The sequence below is a fragment of the Lygodium microphyllum genome, chromosome 30 (genome assembly GCF_053477565.2).
Source record: "Lygodium microphyllum isolate KBCC chromosome 30, Lygodium_microphyllum_v1.1.10, whole genome shotgun sequence".
Lineage (NCBI taxonomy): Eukaryota > Viridiplantae > Streptophyta > Polypodiopsida > Schizaeales > Lygodiaceae > Lygodium > Lygodium microphyllum.
The window spans coordinates 9,486,664-9,503,971 of record NC_141164.1 but is presented as its reverse complement, the minus strand read 5'-3'; the positions used below and the strand labels follow the sequence as shown (position 1 = coordinate 9,503,971).

At 40.6% G+C, this 17,308-nt stretch overlaps 1 protein-coding gene and 1 pseudogene across 1 annotated transcript in view; one reads left to right on the top strand and one right to left on the bottom strand.

Moving 5' to 3' along the window:
- The window catches only part of PMS1 (DNA mismatch repair protein), an 80,874-nt gene that overhangs the window by 4,878 nt on the left and 58,688 nt on the right, over positions 1-17,308 (bottom strand). The window contains exon 11 of the mRNA XM_087672580.1: positions 6,791-7,011. Coding sequence (XP_087528706.1) covers positions 6,791-7,011 — 221 coding nt within the window. The remainder of the gene's footprint in view (positions 1-6,790; positions 7,012-17,308) is intronic.
- On the top strand, positions 12,369-14,143 carry LOC148009545 (uncharacterized; annotated as a pseudogene).

Here is a 17,308-nt window from a genome sequence, read left to right as displayed (position 1 = left end):
GTGACCAAGGAACAATGGAGCCAAAGATGGCAAACACATCAGCTAGCCTTTGAGGGGCCAATAATGATAAGTCACCTAGTATTAAATGTTGCTGCTCACACGGATAATGTGTCACCCACATGGATAATGCGCCGGCCACAGAGTTTCCTGTTAAAGCCCAATGATGTGCCCACTAATACAATGCCAAAACCCATGATATGTACCATCATTGTGATCGATATAATAGAATATACAATGATGATAGCATACAAGTCCCTCGAAACCACCACCATGTCCCATACCACAAGAAGTCTACTAGAAACCTATGACACAATATTACATCAAACAATGACAACAAATAGAACCATAGATAGCCAAACCTTGCATTATCATGCCAATGCTAAGGTAGCTCGAACAAGACACATATGTTGATGCTGATCATACTTGAACCTTTGTCATAGAGAGTAGAGATGGCCAAATAACTCTGCCTGCCACAAATAGCCCTATAGAAGCATGTCATGACCATGGATTCTCCACCTTCACCCATCCTACAAAAGGTCCCCCATGTGAGAACCAACTAGGAGCAAAGCCAGCTACTTGTCATTGAATTGATGCATGTAGAAAGCCACGCTCAAGGAACCACCACATCAAGGATATGAGTGAGGCCAGGATACCCCAAAACCACCATCCTTTCACAGATGCTCTTTGGCCCCATGAACTCTTGAAGGACGACAGCATCAACAAGCTAGAAGATAGATTTTGTGGTCACAACAGCCGTGGCTGCCTAACCAAAATCAAATTCAAATTCAAACAAGGATGCAATATCCAAATCATCCTTGCATTTTGCCTCCTTCCCAAAGCTACTAGTTTCTAGCAATCCATATGCAAATACACCTTCTTGCCACAAAAGGGGCACTTCCCCTTCTTATTACCCCTCTCTCAAGCCATAAGTGTTGTCGTATAGCCACTTCCAACTGAAGAAGGCTGTATCCTAGAAGATATGAATGAGGAAGGTGGAGAAAGATACATTGGGCAATTTACTGGCCATGAGAGCCCGAAAAAAAACACAAAAGGCAATTCAATCAGACACAAGAAAAATGCAAAGTATGAACCTAACTAGGATTATTGGTGGATAAAGCTGAGTGTTGGCATTGAGATAAACACGGACTTCAGTCTCTTGAGTACAAAATGCATATGTTGTTAAGAGTGTGAGGAGTGTAAAACACATCTCACACAACAAAAACAAGTACAAGTGAGACTAGGATTAACATTGAACAAAGTGTTAGCATTGAATTAACTACAAAAGACCCTCTCTCAAGTAAAATGTGTGAGTGCACAACAAAAAGAGAAAAGTGAACACGGAGAGGAGACAAAGAGAGAATACAAGAGAAAGAAGGAACAATGTGACTGCAATGGCTGAAGGTACAAGGTTACAACAATCAGCCCCAACATGCAACTCTATGCATCAATATGGGTGCCAGACGGTAGCAAGGGGATGAGAGAGTAAGGAGGGTTGAAGGATCAATGATGGATAATAGATAATGCAAGTGGGAGGGCAAGCTGCCTATATATAGGCAAAAAGGAGGGAAAACCTAAATGTGGTCAAACCCCTAAAGAATAGCCAAAAGTACACCAAAAAAATGCACTAATGTGCACTCCATCTAAAATGTCTAAAACACACAAAATGACAAACAAATACAATGGCAGAGCTCCTAATTTCCCTATCCCTTTCACAGACCAACTGTTGGACACAGTGGCAAGCCATGAGCTCTATTCCCTCTTGGATGGATTCAGCGGATACAACCAAGTCCAAATCGCAGAAGAGGACCAATCCAAAACAACCTTCACAATAGAATGGGGAACCTATGCTTACAGAGTGATGCCATTTGGGCTCTATAATGCTCTTGCCACCTTCCAATGAGTGATGATGGCTGCCTTCTAGAACCATCTACATGATTTCATTGAGGTGTACGTCGATGACTTCTGTGTCTGTAGCCTAATCCGTGAGCATTGTGGACACCTAGAGAAATGTTTTGACAGATGCCGAGAGTATGGGATCTCTCTCAACCCTGACAAATGTGTATTTGGCGTCTCATCATGAGTTCTTTTGGGCCATATTGTCTCTGCACAAGGGATCGCAATAGACTCGGTGAAGATTGAGAAGATTACAGCACTGACAGCACCAACAACCCTCAAGCAATTGAGAGGATTTCTTGGCCATGTGGGCTACTACAGAAGACTTATTGCACATTTTGCAACCAAGGCAACCCCTCTGCACAAGCTCTTAAGGAAAGATGCGGATTTCCTTGGACTGATGACTGCAAAGAAGCCTTCAATACCCTAAAACAATGCCTCATTAGAGCACCCATCCTACAACCTCCTGACTGGACAAAGGAGTTCCATGTGCACACAGATGCATCGGTCGAAGGGCTAGGCGTTGTATTATGCCAGAAGGATTCTTCTAAGTTGGATCAACCAATATATTATGCAAGTCGAAAGGTCACTGATAGAGAGCGGAACTACACAGTGATAGAGCTTGAGTGCTTGGCAATGGTGTTTGCATTGGAGAAGTTTTGACACTATCTATTGTCGACGCATTTCAAGTTCTCTGTGGACCATGAAGCCCTGTCCTTCCTGATAAAAAAGTAGATGTCAAAGGATGACTGATGAGATGGTTGCTCCTGTTCCAAGAGTTTGATTTTGAAGTGGTCACTAAGCCTGGCCGTTCCCATGTCCTAGCTGATCTGTCACGGATCCCTCAAATTGCAAAAGAGGAACAGGATGATCCGGACCTCCTTGATGCTTCCTTATTCTTGGTTGAGACTGTAACTCCCTGGTATGCAGACATAGCCAACCTCCTAGCAATGTCCTCGTCCTGAGGCTCACAAACAGGAGATGACCACACAAGACACACATGACTGCTAACACCCCCTCTTAGATCCTAGATATGGCGGAAGGCCAAAGGAGATCCAGATCCAAGGGTGGCAAGAAGAGTATCAATACTGATGTAGTCCGTCAATAAAAAAAGCCAACATGAAGGAGCAAGACCCCTCTCCATAGAAACAACCGATCAGAAGGAAGGCCACCAAAGACCAATGAAAATGAAGAGGCCTCGAATAGATCACTCCAAAAAACTTCAGCCGGAGATGGGTGACCCAAGCCTCTAACCCAACTATGAGACAATAGCGAGGAACTATCAAAGGCACCATAAGCTTCATAGAAACACCAGAGACCAAGGACCAAGCAACAAGAAATGGTAGAAACCCTAAAGCAACTTCTCACGATCCTCGGAAACCCACTCTAAAATACAAGGGGCCAAGAAATCCACAACCTCATCGCCAATATCGCCCCCCTTTGAAAGGGATGGAAGGCACAAGGAAACCACCAAAGGAGATGCTAGGGGATGGGATGAAACCTGTGGGATAAACGGTGCACAATCAAGAACGGTGCGACAATAGAAATGTGCCTTGGAGGGCCCTACAAAATGGAAGGGAAATGGGGTATAGATAGCCCCCTCTCTTGCCAACCTGTCACAAAAGTGGCTCCCGTAGAAAAATCCTCACAAATACGGCCGGCTTGATGAAGATAATGCAAGTGCCAAGACAAGGAAGGCCATGAACAGTGAGGAGAGGAAGGCCCAATTCCAAAACATGTAGGGCCTCAAAAACGGAGCTCGACAGACTGTCAAACAATAGAGGCAAGGCGGCAACACCACTAATAGGCACCAAAGAAATGTTACCAATACTGACAATACCCTCTGATGAATGGAGAACCTGTAACAAATCACCTCGGGGAGTCATAGGACTCAATGCACCACACTGGCAATGAGCCAAGGCTGCTCAAAAGAAGAGACAATCAAAGAAGTCTCCTCCACTTGATAAATGTGTAGAAATAGTGACTTTGTGAAAATAACGGGTAATGAAATAGAGCTAGACAAAGCTTTGATGTAGATCCACCGTTCACTCCCGGACAAAGATAAGGGTATATCCTCTAGCACTTTTCCTTGGGATGCGAGGCTTCCCACAATGAGGACACGTGGGATATCCTCTACACTTTCCCACAAAAGCTATATCAAAGTCCAAAGATGACTCCAACTTCTTCATCTTCCCTTTCTTTTGCATGATTTGTCCTGTACCTATACATAAAACTGCATAAGCACGGCCATGTGCATGAGCTCCGCAAGAATCTAGCTCACTCTAATGCGCATGTTGCTCAAGCACTAATGAAACTAGCTCCTCCAAAGTGAGAGTCTCTCGAGTACAAGAAGTGAGAATACTGGTATAGAACACATCATATGTTGGTGACAGAAGATGTGAGAGAAGTGTCAGCTAGGTCCTCCAAAGAAATGTTTGTACCAAGGAATGAAAGCTCATCCCGAATCTTCTCCATCTTGTGGATGCAATCCCTCGTCATAGGGAAATCTGCAATAGAAAGCTATCGTGGCTTCCACTCAAGAGAAAATCAATGCCCAAATGTCTAGATCTGGAAGAGAGATGCCAATCTCCTCCAAATTTTTGCAATAGTGCAGAGATATCTAACATGTACGAGCATAGAATTTGTACAACACAAAAGAAGAAAAGAACAAGCTCTAGCATTCAACCGATCCCATAAAGCTATAGAAGCCGCAATCACACAATCATAAGGATCCATGGTAAGTCCAAGTATAGGGACTAGAACAAAATCCCAAAGGTCACAGTCGTCAAGAAGACACTCCATGCAACGCGACCACAACCGATGACCTGCCTATACAAAGCGTAGAGATATAGGGATTGTCTACACAAAAACGCAGGTAATCCGGAGCTTGGTTCTGCAACACGTGTGCCGAGGGCTGCCTGCAGAAAACATAAGTCTATTTTGATGTCACCCAACCAATAGAATGATCGCCCAACCTATTAAACACCGCCTAGGCACAATAATGGTGCCACCCAGCCTGGTAGAGGCCACCTAGGAGCAAAACACAAATCTTCCCTAGTAAATGCAGCCTAAAAAAGGCCTGAAAACAAGCCTCCCTACCCTATTTGACTCCAAGGGCAAGGTCTGCAACATGTGGGAATGACATCTAGCAAGTTTTGTCATGGACAACATGCTTCTCTCCGAGATCTCCAACTCCCATGCATGGATTTAATACCATGTGAGAGTGCGCAATGGAAAGAGGAAAGTGAACACAAATAGATGAAAAAGACATAGAGAGAACACAAGAGAGAGAAGGAACAATGTGACTGCAATGGCTGAGAGTATAAGGCTGCAATTCTCAGCCCCAACATGCAACTCTATGCATCAGTGTGGGCACCATACAGTAGTAAGGGGATGAGAGAATGAGAAGGACTGGCTGATCACAAAGGATCAATGATAAATAATGCAATTGGGAAGGCAGGCTGCCTATATGTAGGTGAAAAGGAGGGAAAACCCTAAATGTGATCAAACCCCTAAAAAATAGCGAAAAGTGCAAAAAAAGAAATGCGCTAATGTGCCCTCCATTTAAAGTGTATAAAACACATAAAACGATAGACAAATACAATATCAAAGCTCCTAATGTCCTCATCCTAACTCAAACTAAGGCTCATAGGCAAGAGATGACCACACCAGACACACATGACTGCTAACAAAATGCAGGTGGGAGAAGATTCGAAGCAGCAATCGTCACCATAGACAACCCAAACTGGCAACTAGTACACTAAAATGGCAGTCCAGATTGCAAGACATCAGCATGGGAGGCCAAAATGCAAGGGTGATAGATGTTAGAGAAGAAAGACAAAAGCAACAAGCTGTTTCCACTCATTGAAACAGGCCACCGAGCAATAGACAATGATCAAGAAGTTGAAATGCAATGCACAGCAGGTCTAAAGCAATCAAATGCAAGGTCGGCATCTCTTACTAATCAATACACAACTGTTCAGGACCTGCATTCAGCCAACCACAAACACCAGCAGCACCAAGACCTAGAGATCCAGATGTTTCATACGACATCAGAATGCAGAACAGAAGCGGAAGCAATGAACACAAAGCACAAAACAAAAAATGAAAAGTAAAGACCAATGAACTTGGAGAGAACTAATGAACAGGCAATGGATTCCATAAAGAAAACATAAGAACAAAGTACAACACCACCGATGTAATCAGCACTCACATGACCAGCAGCCTCCAATCCCTCTTTTCAAGGATGCAGGTGAAATGCAAGATGATATGGAGGAATAGGAGTGCATACATATAGGCAACAAGGGAGCCAAAGATGTCAACAGGTTTGCCACCTCTGCGAGATCAATAATGACAAGTCAGTTAGCAATAGATGTTGCCATCCACATGGATAATGTGCCATCCGGCTGCCCATTAAAGCCCAATGATGTGCCCACTAATGCAGTGCCAAAACCCACAATATCTGCTAACAGGACAAAATCAAAGTAGAGGTGGACCTACCTCATTTGCATGTACACATCAATTACTACAAGAGAAAGCAATAGCATGCTTTGCCAATTTTTGTCCCACAGGGAACACTCTCGAATACATCTCCAAAAGCAAAGCCTTTGCTTCAAAGGCAATTTGTTTTTCCAAATTTTATTGAGATTGGAATTCCACCAGGCCAATGATTTATCCAGGTGCCACAAATCATTCCCATGCTTATCAACCCAAGGCGGAGCTAAAATACTCATGTGGACACATGTATATATGTCCATAACACTCACTCAGACATATCTACACACACATACATATGCATGAATGTGTACATATTCATGTATGTGCACACATTATATTTGACTAAGCACTACTACCTCCTCTCCTCTCCCTCCCTCTTCACTCATGCCCCACTCCATACCTTTTGCATCTCCTTTTTGCTAAGAGCATCACCAATCATAATGGAACTACGACAAGCTCGTGAGGCAAGCATTGCTCGTACTCTTGATGGACGAATAGAAGATTCATTGCACAGCAAAGGCCCTTGTTGCGCTTTAGTAACGGTCTGGCCATTGTTCCTGGTAGAAACTAGGTCATTGAAGGTTGACTCTTCTGCTAACATGGAAACCATCTCCTGCACATCTGCTAAGGAAGGGATTATTAGTAAATCTTTAAGCTTTAACTTGAAAACTATACATATCAAACAAATTCTCTTGACCAAACTACTTTTAGTTGTTCTTGAACTTCATTAAATTCATAAGATACAAGACATGAATATGAAGAATTGCTTGCCAAAAGTTAAATACTTAAGCTTCATTGTCTTCTAGCTTGTGTCAAGCCGACATACAACTTGAAAATAATATCCAATAAACATTTGATCCTTATTTTAGAAACAAGCTCCTTTTCATTAAGATTCTCACAACTAATGTTTAAACGTATACATTCATTCAAACATTGGATTTACTTTCCAAACATAGCGAAAAACTCATAAATCATGATCATTTTTGTCATTATGGCTCCCCATATTTATAATACCTAGCCTTTTTAGTATTAAACATGTTCCATAAGTGTAAAAAGAAATAAAGAATCATCAATACAAGTCTAGTACTTTTCTAAGATCATCAACTAATCCATACCCTTCTTGAGCTTTCAAATGGAAGAATGTTTTAACAAGACTCTTAAGATCCATGCATTGAACCTCAACAGACATCCAATTGGCACATACCAATGATTGTAGATTGGAGTTACAATCTACCTAGGTAAAACCTCCAACACATAATATGCCCAATGTCGGATCCCCTTCTTGCACAGTTGTCGAGTATGAAAGGTACGATATTGTATGGTGCGATAAAATACGATACTAAATGGCACCTTAAGAATTTAAAGGTATGGTATGATACTAGTACCCAAAAGAAAAAACAACTTGATTACTTTGGACACAAATGATAGAACACATGTTTGAAGCCAAAGTAGCAATGCCATTAGAGCATATAAGATGAATATATGAGGGTAACAAGCCAAAACATGTATGGCATATGCCACATACATAACATGCCTTGCAACTTACAAGTAGATAGATGGGAGTAGATACATCATACATCAATGATCATACAAAAGGGCTAGTTTGTTCGTACTAAAAAGGAGCAATTTTTTGTACTAAAAAATGTAATTTTTTGGCACTAAATCATACAGATACACACCATACAGATCAGTTTATACTATGTATGGATGCAACTATACCTTCTTGAGATCCTTGCATCAACTAATTCTTACCTTGCTTGGCTTCTAGATGAAATAATATTTCAACGAGCTTTTTTTTTTCGTGTATGTGTGTGGAGTTTTTTTTTTTAATGAAAGAAACTCTTTTTTTTTTAATTCATCTTGTGACCTCGTTTCGCAAAATGAAACAAAGTATGAAAAGATGGAGGAGATAATTGGGCACGTAAGGAGGATGGAAAAAATGTTAATTGTAAAAGAAAAACATTATGTTCTTTTTAATAAAGAAAATAACAATAATTTCATTTTGCTTTTTTTTTTTGTTTCAAGACCCTATTTCACAAGATGAAACAAAGCATTTCGCATGTTTCGAGGTCTCGTGTCTTGCTAGGACGAAATGCATTTTTTGGTTGCTATGGTGGGATCGTGTGTGGGTAGGGTAAACATAGAGAAATAACCACAACAATATGATGAGCACAATCATACAAATGTTTAATGAAGATGAGTATAAGGACCGAAGCAGAGGTGAGCTGAGAGTAGCATAAAAGATGCTGATAATAACTACAAGAGTGTGCCGTACTCATGACAAATCCCAAAATGGACCAGCAGCAGTCCATCGGGGTTGATGACAATGTGGGCAGCAAAGAAGGAAGCAAAATGTAGCCTGTCATGCAATGACTCCAAGTAGCAAGTCACAAGCTATGCTGGCTGACAGCAGCTGTACCCCCAGCTGAGGATCAAGACGATGATGGTCAGTAAGTAAACATCCAAAGGGTGAAAATGCAGGCAGCTGAGGCTAGCAAGGGCAGCAACTAGTAACAAACTCCAAGAGGTGGTGATCAGCTGGGCAACACAGGATCAGGCTGGGCGATGATGTCCTTTGAATAGTGATGATGGCAGCAGGCTGGGTTGAACCTACAGCAGCAGGACAGACCTCTACCAAGGCTGGCAATGACCTCTAGATGATGGCAATGCAATCTCCAGGACATGAACAGGCTGGAGAGTGATGCTGATTACTGAAAAGCAAGAATGTGAAATGAGATTAGATATCCACAATATGTCCATTTGTGGGGCATTTTCAAGTATCCGTCTTACCGTCCAAAAATAATGCCTTTTCTGATAAATAAAGCTTTTTCAGGCTGTTTTAATGGAGTAAAATTAAACATTATGCATGCCTCAATTATGGTGGATCAAGCACCACAAGAGGAGAAAGTCTTACTTGAGCCTCTTTATACCAAAGGTCACACCCCAAAGAAAACAAGGCATCGAACTAAGGGTATCACAATGTACTACCCAAAGGCCTACCATGATCACAAAAGCCATCATGGATCACAAAACCTCCTAAAGAAGGTAAAAGTGCCCCGATGGTCCTAAGTGTATTCACACACATTACTACCACAACTAAGGAACAAATCCCTCCCAAGAGTGATGCACTAAATCTCACGAGAATGTGAAATTTTGATGTTTTGCTTAGCGTTTGACTAACTATTAATCAATTGTGCAAATATGAGGTACATATGTGATGTGCAAGTCAATTAAGTTACGATAACAAGCCCAAGACCCCAAGACGTCGATAGGTGTAAAAGGCAAAAGTTGTAATAAGTTATACTTGTCAAGTACTAGGTGCCCAATGACAATTTGAGCCTAGGGTATTTAATTAACCATTAAATGTCAGTGGTGATATTAGAAACTAGGTATTAATTAATTAACTAAGATACATACAGTTTGCAACTGATGTATGCTTTACATAACTATCATATGGTAGATCATTGCTATGAGGTGTTGAATATGCCTAGTTTATGCATTACAATGCCTTGCTAGTCAAAATAGTGTTGGATTTTGGCATGTGGATGCATTCCTTATGGTTTTGACAATGGTTATGATTCATCTGTATGGATTGTAACCAGTTTGAATGGCTGGAATTTCTTACATGCAAAGGATGTGAGTGTGGTGTCAAAAAATGATAGAGAACAAAGAGACGATAGGATTTGCGGGGAGAAACATAGTGTGTATGGCAAACATTGAGAGAGAAGAGAAACTCAAAGACACAAAAGCACGGTGATGATACACCGAATCATGCTATCAGAAGAAAAGTTGCTACAGCAGAGCTGAAGCTCAAAAGATAACTGCACTCTCCTATTTGAATCAAGTGGCAACACCTGTAGGAATCTACATAGTGAAGGGAGCGAAACACAATCCTCTAGGCAGTGGGCTATCGAAGTAATCATTGGAAGGTGAAGGTGTCACCAGGTGGTGATACTTTTTACAGTTGCTTTTCTTATTTTACTTATATAAATATTTTATTTTTATTTTCTTTTGTTGCTGTTGCTTTTTACCCCCAGAGTTCTCTTGGAATAAGTGGGAGCTTTGCATGGCCAGAAGAGGCAACCATTGGGACAAATTGGACTAATGGTTTGTCTGAGCCTTAGGATTAGTTCCATATTGAATGGGCACTAAAGAATAGAATGCCAATGGTTTGGGACTGAGTACTTAGCCACTGGAGATGGTGCACGACAATGAATTTGTCCAAGATAGAAGATGCACATGTGAGAATGCTCACGGAATAAAAGTCACTGTAATTGAGCCGCATTACACTTTTGATGTGGTCGCAATGATAAAAGTTGCACATAACAACTTGAGGAATGCAAGGGTCACCATCTCTAAAATTTAGGAAGTTACTATTTTTGAAACCCAGAATCTATTCGCGTCATTGTCTTCGTTTTTACACGAGGATTAATTCTCTAGTCTGTGCCGAGGTCAAATTTTGCATCGATCATGGAGAATTTTAGACCGGAAGGTTTAAATTGAAAAATTGTTACATGTATGCCATCTGGCACAAATTTCCAAAAGAGAGAGAGAGAGAGAGAGAAAGAGAGAGAGAGAGAGAGAGAGAGAGAGAGAACTTTTTTTTTAAACGTAATAGGCATAAGGGGCAGATGGGAGAATGAAGTTTTGAAGAGCTAAGGACAGATTGCTGCAAGAAAACCAACCATGGAGAGTACTTCTACATCTCTGACTCAAGCACGGAGGTAAAGCTTGCTCCCTTTGATCACCTCTCTCTCTATTCTCAGAAGAAATGCTTTGGATGATGGATTGATTCCATCGAAGGTACAATTCTGTGTTTTCATTGCTCGTGTTGAATAAGAACAGTGAACTCTACACATGCTGAATCGTAAGAACAGTGAACTTTGCACATACTGAATAAGAACAGTGAACTCTGCTCATGCTGAATAAGAACAGTGAACTCTGCACATGCTGAATCGTAAGAACAGTGAACTCTGCTCATGCTAAATAAGAATAGTGAACTCTGCACATGCTAAACAGTAAGAACAGTGTGCTGGACAGTAAGAACAGTGAATTCTGCAAATGTTGGACAGTAAGGCATGTTGATCTGGACATGCTGTACTGTTACTATGCAGTTGGGATTTACTTAGAAGAGATGAAAACCAACTATTCACAGGCTATGTATTCTGGAACATTACCATTTTTTGTAATTTTCTATCTTTTAATTGATAAAGAAACACTGAGAGGGGCGCCGGTTTTCGGGGCCAATCTGGTGTTGAGCGAGGGAGAGAGGTGTTTGTTTATGTGTGTGTATGTAAAGTCCAGGTGTTAATTCAAGGAACTACCGCTTTATGTGAGTCATAGACCGGTTCCATGGTTCCATCCCCGGGATTTGAATTCTTTTCTGTAAGAATTTAAGCTCGGACAGTTTTGGGTGAAAAGGTCACACACAGGTTTTACAGAGATTACAGGACGAGAGAGATTGTATTGGTGCACAGGTGTCAACACCTTCTAGAACCGAGATTGAACCACATGATGAGGAGCAAGAACAAGAGGACTTGTTTATGACACAACTCCTCAGTATGGTTGGCTCTTTCCAACAGTTGGTAAAGAATCCTTGGATGCAAAAAATTTTGAAGTCACATAATGAGGATTCACAGGCTAAGTCATCACATCATACCATGGAGCGCTCAAAAAGGCAAACCTATAATGTGCATGAGCATGTGGAAAAGACACCAAACATGGAGACAGGTCCAGTGCAACAAGAAGCACAAGCACAGGATCAGGGAGTGAATGCACAAGTGGCACAGCAAACTATTCCTCCTCAGTTTGCTACTTATCCTGGTTACTTTGGTGGTGGGTTAGTTTTTCAAGCAATGGCCGGATTACCCACGGGTTATCAGGGATACTTGCCTAGAGGGCCACCAAGACTGATGCCTATTGAGGCAGTGAACCCACTTTATGCTAATATTGGTCTACAGCCCGGTTATCAGGCTCTATAGAGTCCTTATTTGATGCTTGGAGTACACAATGCAGCCGCTGGTTTTTCTCAGCCTAGTGGGCATATGGCAGCTAAGACATGTGAAATGAATGCTGATAATGCACCTAAGGGACTCCCCTTTTTACAGCCACCTGTCTATAACAACCTGACACCAAAAAGTGCAAAGCTTAAAGACTATAAAGAGGGTGGTCAGGCAATAAAGTTTGAAACCTTCAGTGGTATGCAAGATAAGCTGAAAGCTTTGACATTTATACAGCAGTTTGATGCAGCTTACACATGAGGGAATTTTACTAAGACTTCTAAGGTGCGGAAGGCTGCAACTTTTTTGAAAGGTAATGCTTTGCAATGGTGGAACATATTGTTGATACAAGGATATGCACCTACCACTTGGGTTCATTTCAAACAGTTGTTTACAGCCTCGTGGTTAACTAACACGTTTGAAGTAGATGTTATGACTGCATGGCATAAATTGGACGCGGCAAATTGTACGGATTTAGAAGAGTACAATAAGAAATTTTGGGAAGCACTTTTGCCCGTGAGTTCTTACAGGACAGTGCCCCTATCAGAACAAATTGAAAAGTATTGTTGCAGTTTGCCCGAAGCCATCAGGGATTATTGTACCAAGACTAGGGTTACAAATATGGTACAGTTTATTGAAAATGATGGTGTGGCAAATGCATTGTTGAAAGGAAAAGCTGACAACTTTAAAGGCACTGAAAAGAAGGATTCTCAATTTAAGCAAGATCCTGGCAAGAAGAAGCAACAATTTCCAAAAAGGACCAGTTTTACAAAGAAGTCTTTTTGGAAGAAAAGATTTCAGCAGCAACCTCGGACTTCTTTTAAACAGGGTAAAGGACAAAAGAGACCACTTTTTGGCAAATCATTTGAAGAAAGAAAGGCTTTAATGATGGCTAGAAAATGCTTTATTTGTGAACAAAAAGGCCATATTGCTTCTAAGTGCCCACAACAATTTTCTAAAGATGCGGAGGATAAAGATGCGCCAAGTAAAAAGAACCCAGCATTGGCTTAGTGCTTGATATGGTGGGAGATCAATCAGTTGATGATGCTACAAAATTGTGCAAAGCTTGGGGAAAGATCAGAGATTCCACAGTGCTTATTTTCTTTGATTCTGGAGCTCATGCAAACTTTATCTCACTAGCATTGGCAGCTAAATTAGGTATACGTCCCGAGGAAATGGGACTATTTGGACAGGCTGATTTGGCATGCCCAAGACATACTAAACCTGTCACCCCCATTCTTGGCAAACTTTGTATGCATATTCAAAGCTATGTGGACACAAAGGAGTTCCATATTATGCCTCTAGAGGGCTGTGATGTTCTGTTGGGTATCCCATGGTGCCACACGAAGCATGCTATTTTGGATACTTACAATCGAACGATTACTCTTGTACATAGGAGCAAGACTCATGTGTTAGATGTGAAGTTTAAAGGAGAGTCTATCCCATTTGTTTCTACTTCTGCAATTACTTCTGTAATGAAAAATCATATTCCTGCGTACTTGGTTTTTGCAAAGAAAGTTAATGAAGTTGACAGTAATGTGTCTGTACTAGATGAAAGTACAAGGGCTTTCTTGGATAAATTCGGTGACTGTTTCTCAGATTCGTTACCAAGAGAGTTACCCCCTAAGAGGCTTGAAGATCATACCATAGATCTTATTCCAGGGACTAGTCTGCCCAATAGGCCACCGTACAGGGTCAATGCAGCGCAACAGAAAGAGATTATGACACAGGTTAATGAGCTTTTAGAGAAATGACTAATTCAGCCCAGTAGTTCTCCGTTTTGTTCACCTGTGTTGCTAGTTCAGAAAAAGGACGGCTCTTGGCGAATGTGTATTGACTACAGAGCCTTGAATAAGAACACGATCAAGAATAGGTTTCCAATTCCGAGGATAGATGGCATTCTTGATCGATTACAAAGAGCAGGAATGTTTGGATACCATCAAATCAGAATCAGGCTAGAGGATATCCATAAGATTGCTTTTAGAACGACATTTGGTCTCTATGAATTTTTAGTCATGCCGTTTGGATTGACCAATGCTCCTGCTACATTTAACAGGATGATGGATAGAATTTTCTGCCCTTATCGAAGTTTCGTTGGCACATTCTTTGATGATATGATTATCTTTTCGAAGAATGAAGAGGAGCATAGAAAACACCTAGTTGCAATCTTTAATGAGCTTAAGCGTAATAGATTACTCATTAATGGTAAGAAGAGTGAATTCTTTTTGGAAGAGATTCACTTCCTTGGGCACATAGTTTCTAAAGATGGTGTGAAGATGGATCCTGCAAAGATAGAAGCAATTGTCTCTTGGCCAAACTTTAAAATTGTTCATGATGTCTGCAGTTTTCTTGGCCTATGCTCTTACTAAAGAAGATTTGTAAGACACTTTGCAAAGATTGCTTCTCCTTTACATGCGCTTGAAAAGAAGAATGTCAAATGGCAATGAACTGACAAAGAGAAATCAGCATTTAGACGTTTGAAGGGGAAAATGACTACAGATCCAGTACTTATTTTGCCAAATCTGTCTAAGCCATTTGTAGTTCAATGTGATGCATGTGGAAACAGCATTGGTGCTGTATTAATGCAGAATGGCCGAGTTGTGGCATACGAGAGTAGAGTACTTTCTGTCGTTGTAAGGACTTACCAAATTTATGAGAAAGAATTATTGGCTGTGATCCATCCACTCTCTAGTTGGAAGCACTATTTGCTTGGTGCTGATTTTGTAGTGCAAATGGATCATCAAACACTTAGATACTTTCTCACACAGGCTAAATTGTCAGAGAAACACATGCGTTGGACAAATTTCCTATCTACGTTTCATTTTCATATAGTGCATGTGGAAGGCAAGAAGAATGTAGTTGCAGATGCTTTATCTCGCAAACCGCAGGTGTCAGCTGTTTCAATTCCTTATCACCATGAATTGGATGATATAAAAGAGCAGTATACTAATGATGAAGATTTCTCTGAAATCTATGAACAGTTGATCAATGGCCAACATCATGATCATTTTGTGTTCAAAGAAGGCTTTATCATGATGCATGGAAGACTATGCATTACAAAACAGCTAAGGCCAAAGTTTTATTAGAAAGTCATGCTCCACCGTATGCAGGACATTGTGGTATTGATGCTACAGTCAAAGCGGTAGAGACTTTCTTCTATTGGCCAGCTTTGAGATCTAATATTGATGCATATGTCAGATCTTGCCTTGTATGTCAAAAGATCAAATTTGCTAGACAGAAGGCACCAGGGTTATTGCAACCACTGCCTATTCCAAAAAGGCCATGGGAAAGTATTGCCATGGATTTCATTTTTGATCTTCCAAGAACTTCAAGGAATGATGCAATCTAGACTATCATTTGCAGATTCAACAAACAGGCACATTTCATTCCTGTAAGGAAAAAGGTTAAGTCAGAACACATGGTAAAGATATTTATGCAAAATATCTTCAAGTACCATGAAATGCCATGGTCAATTGTCAGTGATAGAGATCCAAGAATGACTAGCTTGTTTTGGAAAGCATTGTTTGAAAACATTGGCACTACGCTGAAATTTTCATCTTCTTTCCATTCACAAACTGATGGACAATCTGAAGAAGCAAATTCCACTGTTTTAGATTTACTGAAGTGTTATGTTTCAAATCATAAGACTTCTTGGGAACACTACTTGCCATTGGTTGAGTATGCATACAATAATACAGTGCATTCATCTACTGGCAAAGCACCTTTTGAGATTGTGGAGGGTGGAACGAAATTGTCTCCCATTTTGTAGACAAAAGATAACATCTTTGAAGTAGATCGTTATGTAAAAGATTGGGAAGAAGCATATAAAAAGGTCAAGTATGCCCTAGAAAAGTCACAAGCAAAACAAAAAAGAGCTCCTGATAGTCATCATCGGGAGCTCTTGTTCGAAAAGGATGATTGGGTCTTATTGCGTTTTGAAAAGGCACGTTTGAGAAAACAAAAGGGCAAGGAACGTTTGTTTCCAAAGTTGAGTATGCGTTATTATGGCCCTTTTCAAGTCTCAGAGAAAATCAATGATATAGCATATAGGCTGAAATTGCCAGAGAATTGGAAAATTCATAATGCATTCCATGTGAGCCTATTGAGGCCTTTTATTGGTGAACTGCCAGAAGATTTGGTTCAAGAGGAACAGCCTGAAGTAGAGGAATTAGATGAGATTCTAGTTTCTGGCACATAAGGATAGGAAAGTGAAAGGTAGAGTTATAAGAAGATTTTTGGTGAAGTTCAAGAACTATTCACCAATGGATGCCAAATGGATGGAAGAGGCTGAATTTGCAGATTCGCCTCAGTTATTGCAACTTTATCGAGAAGCTTTCTTACTGGAATCTACAGTGACTTAGAATGCTTTTTGAAGCAATGTACATTCTCTATTGTACGGTTGAATATTGTATCTCATTGAATAATGCATAATATATGGCTTACATTTAGCATTAACATGTGTATCATTGAATGAAATCTTAGTGCTTTGAAGTTGTATTTGTTACACTTCAGTTGAATGAATATGCATATTGTGACACTAATAGTTCGCGCATACGTGTTATCGCCCTGTGTTGCATCCGGAAACATGTATATTAGAAAGGCTCCTAATAATCATAGTTGGATACAGGATGTAATCCTCCATCTATGTGAGACTTAAACTTGTGATGACACAAATGGTAGTGAGGAAACTCCTACCATCGCCCCGTGTCATCTGTTAGCAAGTGATACATGCGATGGCACTAATAACATGGAGAATCATGTTTTCGCCCTGTGTCATCCATTAGCATATGTGGCATGCAATCGAGGTCGCTTGCTTCTTTCAGGAGGGAGGTATGTCATGAGGTGGTGATACTTTTTACAGTTGCTTTTCTTATTTACTTATATAAATATTTTATTTTTCTTTTATTTTGTTGTTGTTG